Source organism: Rhinolophus sinicus, chromosome 17, assembly GCF_057876585.1.
Source record: "Rhinolophus sinicus isolate RSI-liver-muscle chromosome 17, RSI-T2T, whole genome shotgun sequence".
Lineage (NCBI taxonomy): Eukaryota > Metazoa > Chordata > Mammalia > Chiroptera > Rhinolophidae > Rhinolophus > Rhinolophus sinicus.
In genome coordinates, this window is record NC_142517.1 from 213147237 (window position 1) to 213170959 (window position 23723).

The window sequence follows — 23723 nt, forward strand, 5'->3', positions numbered from 1 at the left end:
GTGAGTTTCCTCGGGGACTCAGGGCTTCTCCCACGTCCCTGAGATGTCATGCTGGGTTAAATGGGGAATCGATGTTGTCCCCGTGTGAGTGGGTGTGAGTGGCCCTGAGCTGCCGGGAGAGGCTTGGGGCCCCCGGGGCCCTAACTGGAGTAAATGGCTTGGAAGAGAATTACCTTGTTCCTATTCGTCTTTCTTAAATGTACGTAGAGCTCACACTTATGTCAATGTTTAACATTAGAAGTGTTTTGGGTCTTTATTTAGAGGCTGGGTGATGTTTCTGTGACTGGAAATATGCTGTAGGGACTTAGCTCACGTTCCTATCATCGGCCTCTGGTCAAACTGGTTTCGTTAACGTCATTTCCAGTAGAGCCACAGTTTCCAGGAACCTATTGATGACGGTGAGTGACGACTCACTGTATTGAAAAGATCTCAGGTATTTCTAACGTGAAGACAAGTTTGGGAACCACAGAACAAAAAAATTACTCTCTCGCTAAATAAATAAAAAAGCATTAAAAACCCTTAGAAATCAGAAGACCCCACATTGACTGAAGAGACAAGTGCTCTGTCGACCACCTGAGAGCCCCAGGGAGGCCATGCTGCCACCCAAACAGATGCCATCATCAGCTCAGATCCAAACTGAGCACTTCAGTGTCTGAAAAAAAAAGTGGGGCTGAAAACCCTCCTGCAGTCACCTTCTCTGGACAGAACCCAGAGCCCGTGGTCAGACCCAGGCCCGCACACCCTGGAGAAGACTTATCCCCAGAAAGGGATCAGCATTTGGCCCACTGTGTTGTGAGGGAGCCACGCTCCTGAGAGGGTCGCTAAGGAGAGTTCTGAGCGCACAGAGACAGCCAGGAGGGAATGTGCACGGGGACGGAGGTGAGGAGGTGCTGTTCCCGGGGGGCTCGTGTAGGACAATACAAGCCGAGGACAGAAGCTGGGCGTCAGGTTTTAGATTATGACAGAAAACGAGGGTTAGGAACTGAACCAGAAAACAGAACAGATACAGTTCTTGGAACCATGCTAAGTGGGTCCACACTTCCTAGGGCGCAGACACCAGAAACATTAGAACTGCACTTCCTTTTACTTTTCTGTGGAAGGACACACTGCAGTGAACCAGAACAGAAGCGAGTTCACGGTGCGCACAAGTTCAAGCAGCGAGCGCCCACTGCAGCTGCGCTGTAAGTGGGAACCTCGCCCGCTGTTTACAAGGCTCCCAGAACATGAGAATGACAAGTAAAGAGAGTGACAAGCCTATCTACACATGAACAAACACTGGGCTGCACAGGGCAAAACCCGAAGAGGGCGTGCTCACAGAGGTGGGGTCCCTGCAACCTAGGGAAGGACCCAGGGATAGGTATGTTAGCCCTCACTTTCCACCGGAGATAAAACAGGATGGTTATTTTCAGACCGGTAAACACCGTGTGTGAGATGGCCGTGCAGTTCAACCAGGCGAAGGAGCGGGCTTTGGAACCACCGCCGATTCAAACAGAGCTCACACAGCACGTCGCCGATGTCCCACCTGCTGCTCCCAGCCTGACACAGGTAAGTCCCACATGGAACTGACGGAGCCCTCTGCCCAACAGAATCCCTCCCTGCGTTTGACTTGGGCACAAGTCCGGAAATTTCTTAGTCGGTGGGCTCGTGATTGGGGTGCTAGGTAGTGAGCGTTACAGAAGCCTGGGCTGCATCCCCAGCCGGTCGGGCAGAAACGTGAAGGACGAAATCCTGGGTGTGCCTTCACCATGCCCTTCGTGTGTTAGGCAGGGGACTGAGCAGGTTGGTCACGTTCACCTCTGGGCCAAACGGCTCCAGGCCACCATGGCCGGAGGAGAAACGAGGACACCTAGTCAGAATCTGTGACTCTCCTCCCGGCCTAATGTATGGCGCCGGCCCGTCCGTCCCTACCCCGCAGGGCCCACTCACTGTTGGCTCCACTCTTCCCAATGAGGTGCCTGTGGAACTTGTGGTCGATGCTCACCTCCACGTAGTCCATCCGGTGACTCTGCAGGAGCACAGAGGGAGGGGCCCATAGCGCCAGGCACCGCGCCACGGGACGTGCCGCACAGCCAGACACACAGCCAGGACCACAGTCCAGAGGCCGGTAGCTGTCCCCTCTTCTCACCAAACTGTCGGGGACTGCTGCAAGTTCATCCTTCTGGTCCCTTTGAAAGACCCTTCTTCAAAACAAGGTCTCCTCTATCCAAGCCACTCTGGGCCTTTGGCCAGCTTCTAACTGCCTCAGCCCGTCACTCACTGACTGGGCCAACGTTGGTCTCTGTGCCTGCACACGTGAGGTCTCACTGTCCCACCCCACTGGCACGCAAACCCCCAGAGAGGCGGGCCCCTTACCAGGTCTTTCACCATGGCTTCGATATGCTCCTGGGCCACATTTACGTCCTCCGTGGGGCCTTCCAGGGTGATCTTGTCCTCGCCCTCGGTGAACTCGATGTGAACCTACCACAGCAGAGGAGGAAGGGACAGTCAGGACAGAGCGGCAGAGACCTCCGAGCACCCACGGGCGCTTTCCAGGGTGGCGGCCGGTCCCCAGGTGCTTCACATCGGTGCACATCCACAGACACCGTGAAAAGTTGGAAATGGGGGCTGGGCGACCACCCTTATTTTGATACTACATATCGTGGTCTAAACATCTCTGCCAAAATGGGAACTGCCAAGCCCTTCACACTGCACTGGCGACCAAAACCACCACCTCGAAGCACATCAATACCTCCTGTTTCCCTGTATCTTTCTCACGCTTACATGCCCACTCCTATTTGGCTGCACAAAGAATGAGACAGGTAACAGGGGTGCAATTTTCACCCAAGTGTAGCTGCCCAAAGGTGGTCCACAGAGTTTATACCACACCAGGAAAAGCAGTAACGCTTGAGAGGGCAATAACAGGGACTGGCCCCAGGAACCAGTCCCATCTGTGTGAATCAGGACTTTGAACTTAGATGAGTCAAGTGACCAAAGAGTACATGGGAAGTGAATTCCAAACAGAACAGAAATACAAGACGACGGACGTGTCCTCTGGCTTCTTACCCTGTTCACGTTTCCTGGGATCTACTGTCCCCTTTGCAGAACTAAGACAACCTCAAGGACACGTGGTCAGGAAGACACTCCACACAATTTGTATATAAGTTCCCAGGTGTAACCCCTAGGAAGTTAGGATGCCATAGCAGTGGAATGACATGGGCCTTACGACAGTCATCAAACCTGGCAGTACACGTTCCCACTAGTGAAAAGGACCAAAAGAATGACAAATATTTTTTAAACACTTCCTCTGATTTTTGAAAAATGTCCAGCCTTCAAAGACACCCAGCAGGATAAACAGCAACCACAAACAAAGGTCAGAAATAGGATGACAGAAACGAGGCTGGCGACCATCCGTGCCCACTCACCTTTGGCATCTGCTGTGTGATTCTGGCCAGGTTCTGCCCTTTCTTGCCAATGATGAAACGGTGAAGCCAGGAGGGAGCGCAGACGGAGGAGACTGTGAAACTGTTGGCCTAGGAGAGCAGGAAGCACCCGGTAGGTTTGCAGGGCCCAGGCCATGTGGGCACCAGGTGCTCACATGGGTGCAGAAGCAGGGGAGCGCCTCCCGGACACGGCCCCGATGCACTGTGGGAGGTAGTACCTTGGCGTAGACTTCGGTCAGCGCCTGCCCCAATTTTTCTGGCTCGCCGCGAAGTATCACGGTCTCTGAGGCGCTGTCAGAGGGCGGGATCTCCACAGAAACGCCAGTTCTCTCCAGGATCTCCTGCAGGGAGTTGCCCTTGGGCCCAATGACATACTTGTGCTGGGACTTCTTCACCTCCACGGCGATGGTTGTGGTCTTCTTTTTCTGATAAAACCAAGATAGGGTGTCAGGGGGACGGGCACAGGAGGGGCAGTGGGCACAGAACGCTGCCACTGAAAGGACAGGCCCAGACGACAGCTGTGGAGCCCCCGGAAGGGAAGACGATGACCAGCCAATCCCCGGGAACTACTCATCAAGGGCTGGGTTTGCAAAGAATTACCTGAGAACTTAAGTCATGCCAGACTGATAACTGAGAGTTGGAAGAGCTGAAAATACCAAGTCCTTTCCCCAAAGTAAAGAACCAGTTTCGGACCTGCGAGTCCCCAACTCGAGCTAACAGCTTACTCATGACATGATTAGTCAGTTCTGCGTGGTGCATCCAGCCCCGCGGCAGCCCCAGTCCAGGGCGGGGAGGGAGAGGGGCCGACGGTGCAGACAGCCTCTAGCACAGAGCTCAGCCCGCTGCCAGAGCTAAAAGGCCAGGGGGCACGGCTGGGCCCCAACCCTTCTCGGCTCCTGCCCATGGGGCCCCCTCCCAACACTACCTTTTCCTCATAAATCTTCTTGACTCGAGCCACGGCCTGAGCCAGCTGCTCCTTCTCTCCTGTGAACACGATTTCCGTCCGGTTGACGCTGGGCGGCGGGATGTTGATGCGCGTGCCGGTCTCCTGCATGATCTCACCGACCAGCCGATTGTAGGGCCCGGCGATAAAGGGGTGGAACGCCTTATCCACCTCTAGCCTCTCCACGGCACGCCTGTCCTGCTCGGCCGAGATGAGCAGGACCTCGTGGCGTGCCTTCTCGATGCCCTCTCTGGTGCCCGTGATCCTGATGTGGTTGCTTGCGTCCTCCGGGCGTGGGATCTGGATTTTGGTTGCCGTTTTTAGCTCCAAGTCCTGCAGCTTCTCTCCATTTTTGCCGATAACAAAGCGGTGGTGCTCCTTGGGGATGGCAACAGTGGCTGAGGCCTATAGCAGCAGGAGTAGCCAAGGGAACAAAACATCACTGGTTCCGGAAAAGCCTATTTCCCCCATGACATCTCTGGCTAGAAGGCCACTCTCACCTGCTTGTGCTGAGCCAGCCCCCACCTGTTCTTTGAACACACAGGGGACGGAAGCCCGCCCTGACCCCCAGCTGTATTCCCATGGCCCACATCACACCTGCAGCTATCGTAATTACTTAGGGGTAGGAATTCTTGGTTCACCATCTTCTCAGCCCAGCTACCAGCCATCACGAGGACAGGTATCCATCTGTCTTGTTTTGCACGTCAATGATTTGGGACACGAAAGGAAAGGACATACTGACCAACCAGGTTAAGATTTGTTTCTGGAATACTTGGCTGTTTTCTTCAGACGTAAGCCTTATGTCTAGTAATAAACTCTCCTTCCTATCTCTTTTACAACCTAAGTTAACTTATCTGAGTAAAGAACATGGAAATAAATCCAACCCTTCATCCCATGGGTTAAACTGCCAGAAATCAAGCAAATTTCTGAGCTCACAGGGAAACTGGGGAGGAAGACTGAGGCTTCGTCTTCCTAACTCTGTAGAGAAAACAGCCGCCAACTAAGAAGACTTATTAAAAAAAAAGAAAAAAGGGGTTAAGGTTCCCACCAGTGGCATAGCAGATAGTCACACATAAGCCAGCTTCCCTTCCTCCCCAAGCGATACAATTTTATAGCGATACAATTTTTACTACGTTTCTATTCAACATTCCCAATAGAAACGTTACACTGTATCACAGAGGTAATAAAATAGGTCCCTTCTCACTTCCCAACTAGCACAGAAAGGAAGACGACTGGCATTATGATCAAACAGGGTTTATTCCAAAATTGGTTCAATATTAGGAAATCCATTTATATAATTCATATTATTAGACCTATGAAGAAAAAAAATCAAATGATCATCTCTACAAAATTTAAATCCATTCATAACAATCTGCAAGAAAATAGAAATCAATGGATACAAGCTGACCCTTGAGCAACACCAGTTTGAACTGCACGGGACCACTTACATGCGGATCTTTACTGTATTTTGAACATGACAAATGTACACCTCAGCCCCAAAGCTGTTGTTAACTTCCGGGAAAGTGCTCACTGCAGCCGTGCACTGCCCACAACACGACCCCTCGTCCCCTAGAGTATTTCCCCACCACAGGAGATGAGAAAGCGAAACAGACACGTAGGCTGGACGGGAAGAGGCACGTGACTGCACACTGGGAACCCTGGGGAGCCCCTGCTTTATCAAATCTTTACTGTCTATAACAGGGAGGAAAATTAGAATCCAGAAGTCAACAGCTTCAACTCAGCTAAAAACAACGGGTTAGAACGCATAAGGAGAAGACTGCCCATTTCCAATAGGCAAAAGAAAGAGAGAGAGACAAAGGAGCTGGGCATAAAACTATCAAGAAGCAGAATATGTGCATCAGAAATCAAAAAACACCCCTTAGATCTAATGCAATTCTGAGCAAAAAGTTGGTTAAAAGTGTGCGTGGTAAAACAACAACAGTACAGGAGGGATGGTGATAACTGTGCCAGATGTTAAAATATAAAACATTACCACTGAAACAGGAGAATACTTATTAGTACACAGAGAGACCACAGGTCAGAAGGGAAAACCCAGGAACAGTTAATGTGAAAATGTAGGATTTGATTGATGACTGGATAGCCACATGGAAAAGGATGAAACTGGATCTGAACCTCGCACAATTCATGATAAATTTCACAGAGATCAGGAACCCTTACAAGCACCAGAGAAAATACAAACAAACTTTCTTACAACCCAGAAGTGAAAAAGACTTTCCCAACAATGACTCAGAATAACAAAATGTTTAATAAATTTGACTGCATGGAAATAAAGCCTTGGTCTTCCTCTCTGGTTTCCTTGTGAACTCGGGAATTTGTTTGATTTCTGGCAGTTTAACTCATGGGATGAAGGGTTTGGATTTATTTCCATTTTCTTAACTGGTTGTAAAAGAGACAGACAGGAGAGCTTGTTACTAGGTGTAGGGCTGTCTTCACAAAGAACACATCACGATCTAAACCAAATGGTAGTGTGGGAAACATTATTTGTAACTGGCATGACTGATGAAGGGTGTTTAAGAGCCCTAACACACTGAGCAAGACGGACAACTTGAAGTTGACAAAGAAAGGCCAAAGAACAGACAGTGCACAGAGAAGATGCAACCGGCCCTCAGACACTGAAAAGATGCTCCATCTTGCTCATCAGAAAAACGCAATTAGAAGAACACTCAGCTACCTTTCAGAGTGACAAACACTCAAGCACTGGCTGGGCTTGGCAAGGCCGGGAGGAAGCGATGCAGTGGAGGGCTCGGCCCCAAGGCAGGTACCTGGCTGTTACGGCTAAGTCACAGCTGCTGTTTCCCTCTGACCCAGCCATCTCACTCTAGGAAACGGATCCCGAGATACACTGGGCAAAACAGGACAGCACACGCACTAATTCCTAAGAGCCAAAGTCCGGAAGCCACGCAAAAGTCATCGACAGGAATGCCTGAATAAATTACATCACACCCACAGAGCACCACGCAGCTGTGGAAAGAAGCCAGGAGAGCCACTAGGTGCCGACAGCGGACACCTCCAGAGAATACACAGGAAAAACAAGGTGCAGAACAAGAGTTTATAGCAAGCTATCTACCTTTCGCTTCAATTCTCAAATTATGGACGGATACACCAAAGACTAAGAATGCCACCGAGCAGAGTGGCTGGGAGCAGGGTGAAGAAGCCGTCTCGGGAGGCACCTGCTTATGAAGCTCTGCCTCTGCAGTCATGGAGTGTTTTTGTAACTTTTGAAAACTGAAGAGAAACTACAGCGAATGAACCTAACCATAAATCAAGATAATAGCATAACCTGAATAGAAAGAAGAATGACTTCAAGTGATTGTAAACCTCACAGTCTTTCACCATCAGAAGGACCAGTTTGAACTCATGCAACTTCCTCCTAAAAACGTTCAAATTCTTCGACAAACAGCTAACTTTGGGTGTGTGGAAAGAAATGGGTAAGGTCTGTCCACACACCCGCGTTAGGAATCAGGAAGTGACTGGAGATGAATGGTCCCGTCAGAAAGCTGCCAGGAGCCAACCTGAAGGGGTTCCAACCCCTGGCCAAAGACGAGACAATGTCAGTATAAAGAATAACTAACAACCACATCGAAAGTTCATAATGACGCTAACAAGATTCACGGATCACCAGCGAAAAAGTGAGAGCATTAATTTAGTGTCACACTTAGGGGGAGGGGGAGGACCAGTGACTTACTGTTCACTTCCCACTTGAAGCACTGAGGAGAGAAGGTCTTCCCAAGAACACCAACTGACGTGGGACGGCACGGTCAGAAACCACCGTGTCCAGCCTGACGCAGCCAGGTGGTCACCCGAGACGTCCAGTGAACTACTGAGCAAAGACCGAGCGGGAACTTCCTAGCGGATACCCTGGACTGAAGACCTCAGTCTACTGGTCAACCCTGGGATCAAGGCCAAGTGCACAGCCCCACCCACAGGCTTTCTTGCCAAACAAACAAGCTGAATGTGAAAGGAACCAAGCCCTGACATCTAACTGCCAGCTTACAGGACATAGTGATGGACAGCGAACAACCAGACACCTGCTTGCCCCCAAACATTACTGAGAAAGGAGGGGACGGGCCACTGCTGAGGAACGAGAGGAGGCGAGTATTGGCAGACATGCACGCAGGGGGCAGGCCTCGTGTGGACACTGACTTGGACACACCGTGTTGGACGGACATCTCTGAGATAACGAGGGGTGCCCATGCAGAGACTGGGTTGAATACAGATGTACTCTGAATTACAATGAGTTTTAGTGAGTGAGTGAAGAGCGTAGAGGGATATAAACAGATAACTCAGAGGCACCGCACTGAATTACTCACAGGTGAATATACTTCTGGGGGAGGCCGGAGAATGAAATGGTCAGTCACCAACGCTTTCGAAGTGACCCCTCCCCGACCCAGTGCTCAATCACAAAAGACTCAAACTGAAGTGCGAGAGCCCACTACATACCCGCCACTACGGGAAGCAATTGAGACCCAGCATTTTCCACTTCCTACACTTACTGACCTAACCCTGGAGCTAGCAGGGCTGAGGGACTGGCCCAAGGCCCCACGTGGTTGAGAGGTGGGGAGATGAGAGAGCACTGGCAGTGCTCTCCGCCCTGCTAGCCCCTGGCCCCTCTTGCATCAGACCCCCATTTCTTAAAGCTGTATCTGTCATATGACATTTTCCTAAGCTTCTCTACAGAGAACCTTGGTCTTTAAAAGATTCCTCTCTGGGAGGAACGGCCCGTAGGTCTCCTCAGGTGTTCCAATGATCCCCACGTTAGGCCCAGCACCGGTACCAGGCTGCTGAGGTCTATGCAGAGCTTTAAAACCACCAAATCTGAACTGTAACCTTCAAGTTCAGGGCCTGACCCTGTGCGGTTGCCAACATGCACTCAACGACTCCTGTACCTTGCACTTGCCACTGAAGACCTACACCTGTGTCCTTACTAGGCCACCTAGTTTCTTCCAAGTGACTCACTCCAGGACAGCTTTTAATTTCCGTTCGTTCACACAAACGGCACAAGCAGTTGGCGTCCCACTCCAGCACTCGTGGGCAGTTTCTCACTGGAAATGCCAGGAGGCCCCAAACCTTGCTGCTCTGCCTCTGAACTATGCACCTGCCCCACTGGTGGGGTCTGAGGACATCGGAGCCATGGGCACGTGTGAGTGCGCCCACCTGGAGGGACAGGCCTGGGAGCACCCACCTGCGTCTGCAGCCTCGCCACAATGTCCTTCCGGGCTTTCATGACGGCGTCCAGCTTCCCAGAGACCATGATGGAGAGGCCCTGGTCTTTGGCAAGAGACAGCTCCAGGTGGGCGCCGGTCCTCTGCATGATCTCCAGGCAGATTTTCGCTTGTTCACCTTCTCCAAACTGGTTCATGTCCTTGTACTTTCTCTCTTCCAGGGGTACATGGAACACCTGCTCAGAAAAGGGCAGAAAAGGAAGGTTCCATGACCAAGAAAGGGAAGAACGTCTGAGTATCCAGGCACCGAAAGACCAAGTCTCTCCGTCCCCTAAGTGCCAGCCCTCTCCACGTGCGGCTCTAAGGCCCAGAGAGCAATGAGGAGGGTTGCAGAAAGGCCTACGGTCTCAGGAGGCCGCCCCAAGTGAAACAGCAAATGGTACCTGATACTAATGAACAGCAAGGGCTGAAGGGAGCAAACGGGGTGGTGAGCGAGGTTGGCCAGAGATGGATGGAAGGGAGGTACAAGGGTGGTCAGGAAGAACCTTCCAGAAGAGTCCAAAACGCAGCTGGCTCTGCTGGGAGGTGAGGAAGAGCCAGAAGACAATGACACAGAGGAAGATGGGGGTGCAGCCCGGGAGGGTGGAAAGGAGTAGCCAGAGCCCTCAGCGGAGCCTGCAGTGAGAAGAGAAGGCAACGAGGGCTTCCAGCAGGACACATTCTGACCGCTGGCCCAGGGGCACCCGAGCTGCTCTGTGGAGAAGAGACTGAGCGCAGAGGCAGGGGCCTGGGCACTAAAGTAGGATGTGGCCCGTTTAACAAGATCAGGAAGCCAGTTCTGTCTCACACACCCACTAGGAAGATGGAAAGATCCAGGACGCAGCTGGTTATGAGTCCCAGGTTTAGGGAAGGGGACCTCTCAGCGCACAGGGGATAGTCAACAACCATGACCCGACCTGAGTTCACAAAGAGAGAAGCGCTGAGCCCGCCAACACCCCAGCTTCAGGTAGCAGACAGGCCAGTGAAGTGAAAAACAAACAAAAACAAAGCCAGGAAAATGGTGTCATGGAAGCCAAAAGGAAAGACTGCTTCCAGGCAGTGGGACAAAAGGCAGAAGAGACAGACAAGTTCTTGCTGCAGTCGGGAGCCAAGGGCAGTTTCTGCGGTTGGAGCAGAGACTAGATTGCAGAGGAGAGAAAATACAAGGGGACCCACTGCTGGCTGTGGGGACACACGGTGAGAGCAGGCAGTTGCAGGGGGGGAAGCTGACTGAATCCCTGGCCCCCTCCCCGCCCCTTCCCCATCACAAAGCACTCTCACGCCTGCGGGCTCAGGACCCTTCCAGCAGATGCCGCAGCGGCCTCCCTGGAGGGACCGGTGAACAAGGAGCGGGGTCTCTACCTGAGTGATGACGGAAGCCTTGATGGGCCGGATCTTGTTACTCCAGGCGCCGGCAGGTTCCTGGGCACTTTCCAAGCAGGCTGCCTTCTCGGGGAGTGGGGGGAAGGCATCCTTGTAGGTGGGAGGGTCACTCTCTTCTTCGGAATTCAAAGTGGCAACTGGATCAGCCAACACAGATTGAGAGGAAGCACACTGCTTTCAGTATCAGATGGAAAAACACTCGGAGGGTTTCAACGTCAACAAGAACACTAACTGCTCGAGTGACAGCTCCCGTCTCCTTCACCATGGAAAGGGCCCAGGTCTCGCATGGGAACCAGGGGCCCAGCTCTGAACCTGATGGCAACCCACACCCCTGTCCTTCGCAAAACCTCCCTTGTGAACAGTCAGCTCAGACACCAGGCGTCCCATTCCCACTAATGGGGTGAGCCCCTTGAAGGCACGCTGTGCTGAGATTTTTAACCCCTCAAAAATCTTCTAATCCTGTATTTAAAAAAAAAAAAGCCAATTCTGACAATGCCTGGCAGAGCCTGCCCTTACTCTTGTAGAACAAAATACTGGTCCCAGTGAGCAGTGCCTGCGAAACTGCCTCTGCCCCGTACAATGTCAAAAAGAACTCCCATGGGCATTTCTGGGTTGGTCGCCGCCACCACCCACAGGGAGCAGCAGGCCTTGTGGAAATCAGGCTCCCACTCACTAACCGCTGCCGGCTTCTGGCCCGCCCTCACCATTCATTTGTCCCCATTAACTCAGCTCCACGGGAGCAGGGCTGTGACTGTTTCATCAGCCCCCATCCCCAGGGCCGGGCACTGCATCTGGCACGGCAAGGCCCAGTAACAGGCACTGTGAACAGACGTGCACAGCGCGGGGCAGGCCCTTCAGAAGCAGACAGGCCCCGTGCGGCTTCAGGCTCACCGCGTGTAGCCACGTGGCTGTGCTACCCAGACACCAGTCAAGGTGAGCGCTGACAAGCAGCTATGCTGTCAGGGCCTCGCATCCGTCCCTCACTTACAAAGGGCCACACAGCGCAGACCCCAGAGCTGCTGGTTCGACTAGAAAGATCCAGCCCTGCAGGCCTCCGAGCCAAAGTGACAGCAGTGTCTAGTCTCCACTGCCCTAGAGATGAGCACCTGAAACGTGGCCAGAGGGACTGACAAACTTGAATTTTAAATTCTAATGACTTTAAACTTAAGAACCGGTATTTGATTCAGTTATAAAAAGCTTAATGTTTGCAACACCTTGAAGTAGAATAATCTACTTTTTCAGCTGACATTTTATAAAATCAAAATACAGATGAAGAATTTTAGATGAAAATCTACCATTCAAATCAAGCTGTCCTGCATTTGTAAATACAGAGGGTGCCAAAAAATATATATATATACATTTTAAGAAAGGAAAAAAGTGTATTAAAATTGTAATACTCAATATATGCTGATAACAAAGGACGAATACAAGTCATGTGCATACATTTATTTGGGCACCCCCGGTTCTGTATATACCAGATCTGAGGGGAATAAAGAACGTGAAAAGGTCTGTTTTCACTCCTACAAAGCTGATGTGACAATGTTTTAGACACACTAGCTCACAGTGTTCCCAGTGGACGGACGGCAGCATTCCCGACCTTGCAGAGTCAGGGCCCAGTCTTTATCCTCCAGGTGGGCTCCTGGCAGTGCTCGGGAGATGCTTCACAGCCCAGCAATTTTGTGAAAACAATCCCATTATTTACCAAGGGTCAAATCCACTGGCTTTCCAGAAAGCTGTCCCCATGTTAAACCCAGATTCACCCATCATTCCTGGCCAATCCCACCCTGTACTGCAGAACAGAGCCAACAGAACAGGCGCGCCCTGGCCCTACCTACCCCACACCGACAGGGTCAACAAGCACATCTGAAAAGGTCAGAAGACTGGACAAGGGCTTGCAGGGAAGGGTGTCATAGGCGTAACGAGAAGAGCATGCAGGGCTGTCACCTTTGATCTGTTGCGGAACCAGCCCACTCCGGTGCTCAGCAAAGCTCTCCTGGGTCAGAACGGCGATGGAGCTCATGGTTGATCCAACACCCACACACAGCCGGGGGAGCCACTGGAGAAAACGAGTCGGAGGGCAGGGGAGGGGTCAGACGTGGCTGGCCGGCTCTCAGCCATTGGCGAGACTGGTAAGCTGAGTTTTAGCCAAGGGTTGAACTCTTTTACTAGCAAATCACATCTTACTTTCCTCACTCACGACCTCTAATGGAAGGTGATTCCCAAAGGCTCAGCAAGTGAAGAAAAGGAGGGTCCTGGGACAACTGTCCCCTCAAAAACCACTCTGTAATTGAGATGGAAGCCCCGGCTGAGGATCAGTTCCAGGCTGCCCAGGGGTCACCGAGACAGTCTGTATTGAACCCCACAGGGCACACAGAGCCCTCCACATGTCTGACCTAGCAACCCAGATCAACATCTGGATGGTTCTCCTAACAGCTATCTCAGTTCTTTTGTTCACCTGTTCACTCATATGCCTCCTGATGCTTATAAAATGTATCACAGGACAGCTGTTGCCCAAAAGCCCATCAAACAGCCGAGACCAGACTTGCACCCAGGGCCCAGGGAGCTGAATAGTCCCACGCTGCTGACAGGGACCGGCTGGGGGGCAGGCAGAGCAGCCATGGTGCTCTGAGGCAACAATGCAGTAGCAAGCAGCAGGGACAGCCCGAGGGGCGGTTCAGTGCCTCGGACACGTGCCGACTGGTGAGTCTTATATCCTGTCTCCTGTTGCCCAGGTGTGGGAGGGGCTTACAGCAGGTGGAACCTGGCACAAGGGCACACACAGTTCCCGTCAGGCAGGAACCAGACCCCACCTGAGTGCCACTGTACTCAGTGGTCTCCGGCTCTCAAAGCCACAGGTCCCTTCTTTGGCAAAGGGGGCTCACGGCTTCCTCCCCCACCCTAGGTGGGCCCTGTGCTACCACAGTGAGGGGTCCCCAGCACACAACTACGTACCAGGTGCCTTGCACCACCTTGGAGAAAGGTATGAGGACCAAGTAACTTAATTAGAAGAGTGAGTTTGTGCATAGTTCTTACAGCTTAGTAAGACCTCTCCAAGCTCAAGAAAACAGCGCTGTTAAAGAGAGGCAAGATCCAAACTCAGATGATCCTGAGCAAACATAATTTACATTCAAGAAAAAAAGATTACAAACAGATGGAAGCCAGATGACACATCTGAAGGGCACACGTGTACCCACTGCGCATGTTGGGGATGGAGCCATAGTAATTCTTTCTGAAGCAGCTGCAGAAACTGAAGGATGACGCGCAATGGAAGCAAGGACACAGGCAGCCCAGGCACAGGACAGACAAACTTACCAGCAAAACGGTCAGTAGCCAGAAGGTCCGTCCTGAGCTCGCCTCTGTCAGCCTGCCAGCTTTCGCTGTGTGGACAGGAAGGGAGAGGAACAAGGAGAACCAGAGAAATTATTTATCGCATTCTACAACCCAGATCCTTTCACCTCCCCAATACGTAGGCCATTTGCTTGGGGGGGGAAGCTCTGCTCTTAGGCCCTTCCCTTCATACGAAACACATTACAGTAAAACCTGAACCATCTAGACCTTTTCGAGGGCAACCTTCCAGGGACGCTGAGGGAGCGACCCCTTCAGGGCCCAAACTCAGCATTCTAACCATTTTGCAGTAAATCCTTGCGAACTCGAGGGCTCGTGCTCCTGCGCGGCTAAGCAATTTCTCCTGCACTGCTCTGAGACTGACTGCTGAGCCAGAAGGAACAGGTTCTGTGACACTGTGCCAGGACGTGGGACTGATGCCATCCTTGGTGGCTCCTGAGCTTTTAGGGTGACTGAGGGCTCGGCTCGGCTGTGAAGTCCCATGGTCCCTTCTAGTCCAGCGGGCATTAGAAACCAGGCAGTAAAACAGCAGGGTTGGAAGGAAGCTTCCAGGGCCACCTGGGAAGACCAAGAACCCCTCTGTGAAGAGGGTTTGGGTCAGCTTGCCTCGGGGACTTCGGGACAGTGAGGCTGCCATCCCATGCGCTCGGTAAGGTCGACGTCATGACAGGTAAGGCATGGGTCTAAAGTAGGAGTGGACAGTAACAGAACCCCTCCCTACCTGGAGAATGCCAGACCCCCACCCCATTCTCGCCCATAATACGCATGGTTCCGGAGCTACGGGGACAGTTCATGGCAATTGGAGGTGTATCAGACGACTGTAGATTGAAAACAGTCCCATCGTCCCCACTGGGATGTGGACCAGTGGCACTTCAGGAAGAGAGGACATGAGTCACGGGGGGAAAGTACCACAATCCACAGGCAGAGCCTCTTGGGGGCCGTCCCACCAGAGATGTTGATGCACCCTGAGCCCTAAGGGGGAAAGGTGAGGACAAACTGACCGAGACCACTATTTTATTAGGAATCTATCTCCAACAAATTCTAATCTGCAAAATGTAAAGATTACAGCGAGGAAGAAAGAAAACCTTCCCATGTAACCCCAGTGTCCCAGCAGCACCTCTGTGCAGCGAGCGGGGCTGACAGGCGCAAAGGGGGCATCCTGCTTGGATTCCCAGTGTGCGGCCAGTCCACACTTAGCCAGGCTAGAAGCAACATAGTGTTCTAGGTCCGCACACGGCCAGTGAAGCCAGGTGCTCACACGCTCTTGCCGGCTGACCTTCCACCTGACCAGCCTCCTGCTCCAAGTGGCACCAGGCGGCAACACCACTCTTTAGAATCCACTGACACCCACCCCCTAATGAGCCAGCTTCACCCACATGACCACAACCACGCCCACACCCTGTTCTCCGTGCTCCCACTGACCAGTCCTGCTTTCCTGGACAAGAAAGTTCAGTGCCCAGTGACAGGCACACCACAGGCCTGTTGAAGTATAGTCACCATCCACGTCCGCTCAGGCCAAAGATCTGTGCCAAGCCAATCCCCACCCCGCACTTGGTGTCACACACAAGATGGGATGAACTCTGCTGCTGCTCATATGCCATTCAGATGTCAACTCCAGCTAGCCGTCCTATTGAACCCTTGGTTCCAAGCAGCTCAGGGAAGGGGCACCAATGCCCCAAACCTACCGTGTGGGAGGGAGAAGCTGTTGCAGAGCCTCTGACGGCCCCACATGTGCACAGGCCCTCGGGCTTCAAGGACAAACAAAGTGGACCTCCAGAAAACTCCAGACTGGTTTGACAGGATACACTGGGTCTCTCGTCTCCAGATTTCAAATGGCATTTTGAATTTGAAATGTTACGAGTGAACAGATTAAATCGAGCAACAGGTTTAACATCTAAGGTTGTAATATCATCAAATAAGGCTACTGTTTTTCTTATAAACTCCACCAAACCTCATCTTTCAAGAATCCACTTAAAACATGCATCTGGTGAGCCACGTGTAAATGCAGACCTCCGCCCCTCCTCAGGCTCTGCGGCCAGATCTCATAAAAGGCCAGCACAGACCTTTGCCGTCATAGACAACACCCAACAGATTCACTCCTGCCCCACGGAGATCTTTCGATGACCTCTCAACAGTGGCCATGGCTGGGTGGGCTCTCCAGCCTCGCTCTTTCACTTGCTATCCTAAGTTCCCAGGAGACTTTAGGCCTCCTTCTCAGAGGAGAGAGGCCAAACGTGTGCTATCCCAATTCCTCACTTGACGTAATAATGTAGCTCAAATGAGGATTGAAAGGGACCGGAGACATGGCTCTACTGCTGTCTTTGAACACGCGCCACCTCTGTCCGCCGCCGTTAAGCTGTCAGAACAGTCTGCTTTACTTTGTGCCAAAACTTACAACTTCTCTCCCCCTTCTGGCCACAGAGAACAAGTCTGCTGTTTCTTACAAGACCCCTTTAGAAACCTGATGCCCTTTCTCCTTCCTTCAGTTCTTCCCAAGATGGCCCCAGTGCCTTCCATCATTATCCCAACTACTCTCCAACTGTAAGTGTGCAGCAAACAGAAGTAGGAAAGGAGGGCGGAGCGAGGCCAAGACCCTTCTCTCCCAGCTCAGGGCCCCGTCAAGCCCCGACTCCCCATGGGAGACACGTGAAGTCACCGCACATGAGGATTACATCTGAAGCTTGGTCCTAATTGGAGAAGACTTTAAATGAAGAATTGTACTTTTTCTTCTGAAACAACAAAGTATAAGATGATTCCCTTGTGATGTTTTGCCAATTACAAATTCAAAAGAAAAGTCTTTGCAAAGAGGACTCCTGAGTAATAGACCAGAGAGAATTTTCTCTCCCAACTAAGGTGAGCTTCGGAGCTTGTCATGCTCGACAGGCCAGGGTATGGAAAGTACCAAACACTTCCAGCTGAAACCCAGGCCTTCTCCTCTCTTCTTCAAAATTAAACTTACTTTTCTTCCCATGGCAAACCTGCAAGGCAAATTTTTGTCCAAGTACTTCTCAGGACGCACAAACCAAACTTGAGCATGAAAACGTAAAATCCCGATGGGCTGAGAGATCACAAAACTTAAGTCTCAGAAAGGCCATCCGGCCGCAACAGGACTCTCATGAGGAATCCCGAGTGGCGACCAGGAGGAGGGCATGTGTGCGTTTCGCCAAGTTCTGGAAGTCGGCACCATCCTGCAGGAGGAACTTTCGCAGATGCCACCTCAGCACGGCCCTCCCACAGGCCACGAGAGCCCGCGGGCGGGGACAGGCTTAAAGGGGCAGGAGCACGCTCGGCCTCCCTGCCTTTCCTCCAAATTCGGTATTTTTCCGTAATGCTTTTTTCGTGGGGACCCTGGGGCACGTCCCAGGTGCGCTCCGGCCCGAGGAGGGTGGCAGGCCCAGCCCGGACCACGCTGGCGGGCCGGCGGGCGGCAGGTGGAGGTGCGCAGGCCTGCCAGGCCCCTCCCGCCGTCCCTGCGCTCCTCTGCGGGACAGACATCCGTGACTCCCCCTCCGAGCTGGGGGAGGGGCGCTCCTCGTAGGGGGAAGGGGGCAAAGCCTGGCTGCCCACGTCACCGACCTGGGCCCAGGTCGGCCGCTCCTCCCCCCTCGCGGGCACTGGTGGGGGGAGTGCAAAGGGAATGCGACCCTGCGCCCCCACCCTCGCCGTAGCCGGAGGGGCCGGCGCGAGGTCGGCAGGCGCAGGACTTGGGAAAAGTTTCTCACTCTTCCCGTGCCAGCGCCGCGGCCCATGCGCAGTGGTGACACGTAGCCGGGCCCCCCCTCCACCCCAACCCGGCCTGGCCAGCCCGGGGAGGAAGGGACGCCCAGGGCCTGGGCGGGGAGGAGGGGGACCGGCTGGCGGGCCAGGGAAGGCGACCCCGGCCCCTCCCCCGCCCGGCCTGCGCTCCACGTCGGCAGCCCAGCCCTTTGCCCCGGCCCCGCCTCCGGCGCCCCAACTTCCCCGTGCAGCCCCCTCCTCCCCCGGCTGCTCTGGGCCACGACCCCTGCCCGTAGCTGGCTCGCCTGCTCACTCACTGTGTGGTGCGCTCGCCGCCCGCCCGCCCGCCACCCGCGGGAGAAGCCGGCCGCTCCGAGGTTCCCTGGGCTCCGCTCCGAGGCCGGCGCACGGGCCCCCGCGACTATATAGGGCGGCGGCTCCAATCCCGCCGAGACACGTCAGACAGCGGCGCCCCGCCCCGCGCCGCCCCGGGGTCCCCGCCCCCGCCCCGCGCTCCGGTCAGGGCGCACACGGAGTCCAGCCCAACTCCAGAAAGCAGGGGAGAGCCCCGCACGCGCCGGCAAGAGAAGTGGCGCTGGAAGAACTGCCGCTCCAGAAGCACAGGTCACCAATATCACTCCCTCCCACCCAAAAATCAAACAAGCAGCCTCGAGGGCAACACAAAGGAAATTAACTGCTGCCCCAACCATTTCCAACTCTCAGTAGCTGGACAACAAGCTGGCCTTAGCCTGACAAGACTCCTCTGGGAACATCCCGACCTCCCAAGCCTGGGGCACCGACATGCATTCCCTCCTTCACCGCGGGTCCTGCTCCTGTACTGCTGTGAAATAGTCCTACCTCTTCCGTGGCTCCGTTTACTCCTTCCAACCGTAGAACTCCCTTTCTTTAGAGTGCAGGTAAGAATGGGTGTGCCTACTACGTGCCTGCCCTGGCCGCACAGGCGTGAACAGAACAGAATCTGCACCCTCAGGGGGCTTCTACCCTAGTGGGTGAGAAGGACAGTCAGGTCTGCATTCATCACGCAGGAAGTGATAACTGCCGTCTCTTTTCTCTTTATCGGGCACCGTCTAGAGAAGGCTGTAGACACCTCTGTTTGCAGCGGGGACCAGGGAGCAGTCCCGCAGGAGGCTGAGCGCGTCCCATGGGTACTGGGACTGCACCGTCCCACACAGCGAGGCGCAGGGCGTACCGGCCTGGTGGGAGCAGAGGTCACTTAGACAAGCCACGGCCTGACCAGCACAGCCTGTAGTCATCCTTCGGGCATCGCTCAGGATCATGGGAAGCTGGTGGGAGCTTCCAGCAGCAGAAGGCCCGGCCAGATGTCCTCTCAGTGGAACGATGTCAGAGTCTATAGAGTATAGGCATTGGGGGGGGGAGGCTACCACACTTGTTCAGTCTAAAGATGACAATGGCTTTCCATCGTGGTTGGCAATGGCAGATGAACTACGTGGCCAGACTTGGAAGGTAGCACCAAGGAGTTCATGATTAACTGGACACAGGCATGACAGGAAGTCAGGAGTGGTGTGGAGGTTCTGGCAGCTCTCGGGGAGGAGAGGGCAGAAGGAAGCCTAGGTCATCGGTAAGAGTGGGACGTAAAAACGCAGGAGCTCATGCTGAGGATGTGCCGTGTGAGATGCCCACGGACGGCAAGCGGGCCGTCAAGCGGGCCGTCAAGCAGGCGAGCTGCAGGCCAGGGAGAAGGCCAGCACAGCAGGCAGGGTCACTGTGGGAGAGAGGCCACAGGAGACAGAGAGAAGCCCACCCCTCGGAGCCAAGGACCTCACCATCAAGGCAGTGCCCTGGGTCCCTGGGGAGGGCCTGGGCAGGGCACCTCCTTACATGGGGAAGAGCCTCTTTAAGCACTAAGGAACTCTGCAGTACCCCTTTCTGTGTTCTCACTGCTGCTGGGACTACCCACCCAGCAACTCAGACAATGTGGTTTGTTTTTGAGGGCTCAGCACTACTGAGGGGGGCCTGAGGCGGGAGGAAGACGGGAGGGATCTGGGAACAGTCAGCGGGTCCACTGTCAAAGACCTTCCAATGAAGCTAGAAGTTGCCACAGGCAGAACCTCACACAGTACCTAACACACAGGAGGCCTCAAAAGAGTCGGTTAAAGAACGTACAACCAACAAAACAGATTACAGAATCCAATGTTATACTTGTGCCACAAACCACCCTGGGGTGCTTCCATGCGGAGCACTGTCACCAGCGTTGCTTCCCAGCAAAACCTCAGTGCGGTGAAACTAACAGTTCGTAGAGGCAAGTTCTGAGCTATCTGGGTCCAGCAATCCTCACACCAGACAATGTGCAAACCACTTATGGTTGCCTCAAACAGTGCCCATCAGTCTATGACATTCGGGTTTTCAGCCCTCAAGAGGGCAGGGGACAAGCTTTGGGCCTGCTCAAGGTAAAAGGTAAGAACAAACCACCACCACAACCCCCACTTAAAGCCATGATCCCCAAAAGGACTAACCCTCAACAGAAAGTAGGTGCTAGAAAAACGAAAGAAGAAAGGCTCACTAGCATAGACAGACTACAGGGTGCTTTCGGATCAGTATGTGCTGGGAGGTGGGAGTACCTTTCGTGCACCAGCAACCATGGACTAGTAGTCAATGAAGGTTTAGGGCTCAAATTCCTACAACCCCATATGTCTAAGAGCCTCTAGATTAAACATAGAAACTAACAAAACAGAAAGCAATCCCACTCAGAAGGGAATGAGGCTCACACTGAGCTGCAGAGGACATGGGCAGGCTACCCACACTGCAGAGGTTAAAAGCCCAAAATTCAAAAACTAAGAAGACTGAAACAGGATTAGACTCAAGAACTTCAGGTGACAGAACTATCAGATTGAGACTATAAAAAAATCTTAACAGTGATTAGAGACATAAGACATAACGATGGCATTAAAAAAAAAATCAAGAGATGGAACAAGTGAAAGAGGTTAAATAGCACAGATAAGAGGATTAGGAATTTCAACATATGTCTGTCTAATAGGAGTTCCAAAAGAAGGAAACACAAAGAACAGAGAAAAATTAATGAAGAAAATTCTAGAATGTAAAGATATGACATTCCCCTCCCCTCCCCTCCCAAAAAGAGACAGGTGGCTAGCAGCATAATTGCAAGGAATCCACATAAAAAACACACTACAGTGAGACCTCAGACCGCCAAAGACAGGAGCAGAACTGAAAAGCAGCTGGGGAAAAAAAGACAGGTGTTACCTACAGAGAAGCACCATGAGAGGAGGGCAGACCACTTAACAGCACAATGCCCACCTACCAGAAGATAATGAAATAGACCACCTGTAAATTACACTGAAGGAACTACCTGTCAACTTGAAGTTCTTTCCCTCATTTAAAAACCAGAGTGAAATAGTTACATTGAAACAAAATAAAGCAATTACTTACTATCAATGTATAACTGCTGAAATAACTACTAAAGGATATATTTCAGCAAGAAGAAAATGAAAGCCAGAAACTTGCAAGAAAAATACTGATAAACCAGTAACTAAAGTGAAACAAGCATTGATCATACACTAAAAATAACAAAAAAAATCTGGAGAGAGTTAAAATATAAGCTAGAATTAAGATTAAAGGCAGCAATAAAATATAAGGTGGGGGGAGAAACTGAAGTTGGAATATTTTAAGACCAGTGTATTATTTGGGGAGAGGTTAAAAATTTTCATTTTAGCCCTTGTTAAATGAATGATAAAAATTTAAAGATAATCTAGTAAAAACAAACAGCTTTAAACTTTCAAACCAAAACTGAAACTCATTCAAATTTAAGTTACTGACAATGTTCTATCTTAGATTAGGTGTTAGGTTCAGAGGTATTCACTACAATATCTGTTATTATTATACTTACCGGTCACGTTATTTTGTATTACTATTTACTAAGTAAAGAGGAAAAAAGAAAGCAAAAGAGGAAGCAATAGAAGTAAAAGAGAAGCAATTTAAACACCAATTTTAAACACAAAAATGATGGAAAACATGAATCCAAATGTGGCAACGTTATCTAATGTTAACACACTGAACTGGCCAGTTACAAAACCCAACTATAAGCTATTGAAGAGCCGGACACAGAAGTTGAAAGTAAAGAAATGGAAGAAGTACTCCAGGCAAATACTAACTAAAGAAAGTGGGCTAGCTCTCGTATTTTCAGATAAAATACTGTAGGATAAGAAGCATATTAAGAACAAAGGTCAAGAATAAAAAATTCAATCAACTCTGATTATGTATCTAATAACATAGCTACAAAATATATGATAAAAACCAAACGTCACTAGAAATGGATATACCTAAAATGACAGGGGAAGACTGACTCAACTCTTGGTAACAGATTTTGGATATTGCAAATGTACAGAAAATTAAACCAACGCAGTTAATAAATTTACCTTACTAGATTTATGTAATCCTTAGCCTAATGATTAAAAATGACATGTTCTTTTCAAGCATACATGGAACTTTTATAAAAATTGGACAGGAGCCGAGGCAAAAAAACCAACCAACCAACAAATGGCAAAAAATATCATAACATTCTCTGACCACAACACAATCAATTACAAGTCATCTTAAAATTTTAAGAAGCCTGGAAATATTAAAACTTACTCATAAATATTAATAGCTCAAGGGGCAAAGAAGAAATGTGAAAAACTTTAGAAAATATTTACAATCTAGAAAATATTTAGAATAAAGCACTTATATATCCAAATTGATGGAATGAAGTCCAAGTGTTACTTACAGACAAGTTTATAATCTTAAGCCATCATATTAGTGAAAAGGAAAAAGGAAAGATTAATTGGCTAATCATCCTCTCCTGAAAGTAGAAAAACAAGAGAATAAGCCTAAAGACAGTCGAAAGAAATAAAGATAAGAAATTAATGAAGTAAAAGACATATACTAGGGACAATAGTCATAACCGATGGCTGAGTCTTTAAAAAGAATAGTTAGATATCTGGCAAAAATGATCAATGAAATAAAAGAGAACCAGTATAAACAGGCAATATTAAGAATTCAAAGGGGGTCAAAAACTACAGCTACAATAGAGACTGAAAGATCATACAAGAATTCTGTTGAGGAAAGTACATATTATCAAAAACTTGAAAACAATTTGAAATAGGCAATTTCTAGAAAAATAAGTTACCCAAACTGACTCTGCTTAGAAATGTAAACTTTAAGTAACCAAGCCTCTCCACTCTTTGAAGAAACAATATAAAAATCACAACAGAAAGGCAGACCCAGATGCTTCTGTAAGAAAGCCCCAAGAGATTACCTGCCCAGCTCACTTACCAAGCCAGGAGGCTCTAATACCTCCCAGACAAGGAAAACAGGAAAAAAGAATGTGTGAATTTCATCTAGGTACATACTGAAAAGCAAAAGCCTAACAATCTAGCCAACTGATCCAGAAATGCCACAACAAATATGCCATAAAAAAGTCACGTTTATTCCAGTAGTGCAAAGGGTTACACTATTAGAAAAATAGATTAAAGTAATTCACCAGTGTTAGCACTGGAGCAAGAATGATTTGTTCATCCAAACCATTCAAATAAAGAATCTGATACACTTTACCCATTCCCAATAAACACTAGGGTTACAAGGACACCTCCTTACTGAGATGCCGTGCCTACCAGGAGCCCTCATTAGCAGCATTCACACTGGGAACGCGAAGAACGCAGG

The 23723-nt window shown here is 50.9% G+C and overlaps 1 protein-coding gene across 5 annotated transcripts in view; it reads right to left on the minus strand.

Annotated features, from left to right (window-relative positions):
* Positions 1–23723, minus strand: part of HDLBP (high density lipoprotein binding protein) — a 68834-nt gene that overhangs the window by 19403 nt on the left and 25708 nt on the right. For 4 of the 5 annotated variants that reach the window (XM_019711667.3, XM_019711665.3, XM_074316479.2 and 1 more), the window contains 9 exons: positions 14280–14344; positions 12912–13023; positions 10947–11104; positions 9566–9781; positions 4345–4767; positions 3638–3844; positions 3402–3509; positions 2353–2457; positions 1927–2005 (listed from right to left, as the gene is read on the minus strand). In XM_019711667.3, coding sequence (XP_019567226.3) covers positions 1927–2005; positions 2353–2457; positions 3402–3509; positions 3638–3844; positions 4345–4767; positions 9566–9781; positions 10947–11104; positions 12912–12987 — 1372 coding nt within the window. In that variant the 5' untranslated portion in view covers positions 12988–13023; positions 14280–14344. Of the gene's footprint in view, positions 1–1926; positions 2006–2352; positions 2458–3401; positions 3510–3637; positions 3845–4344; positions 4768–9565; positions 9782–10946; positions 11105–12911; positions 13024–14279; positions 14345–18346; positions 18485–23723 lie in introns of those variants that run through there. The other variant, XM_074316485.2, reaches the window with a different exon arrangement.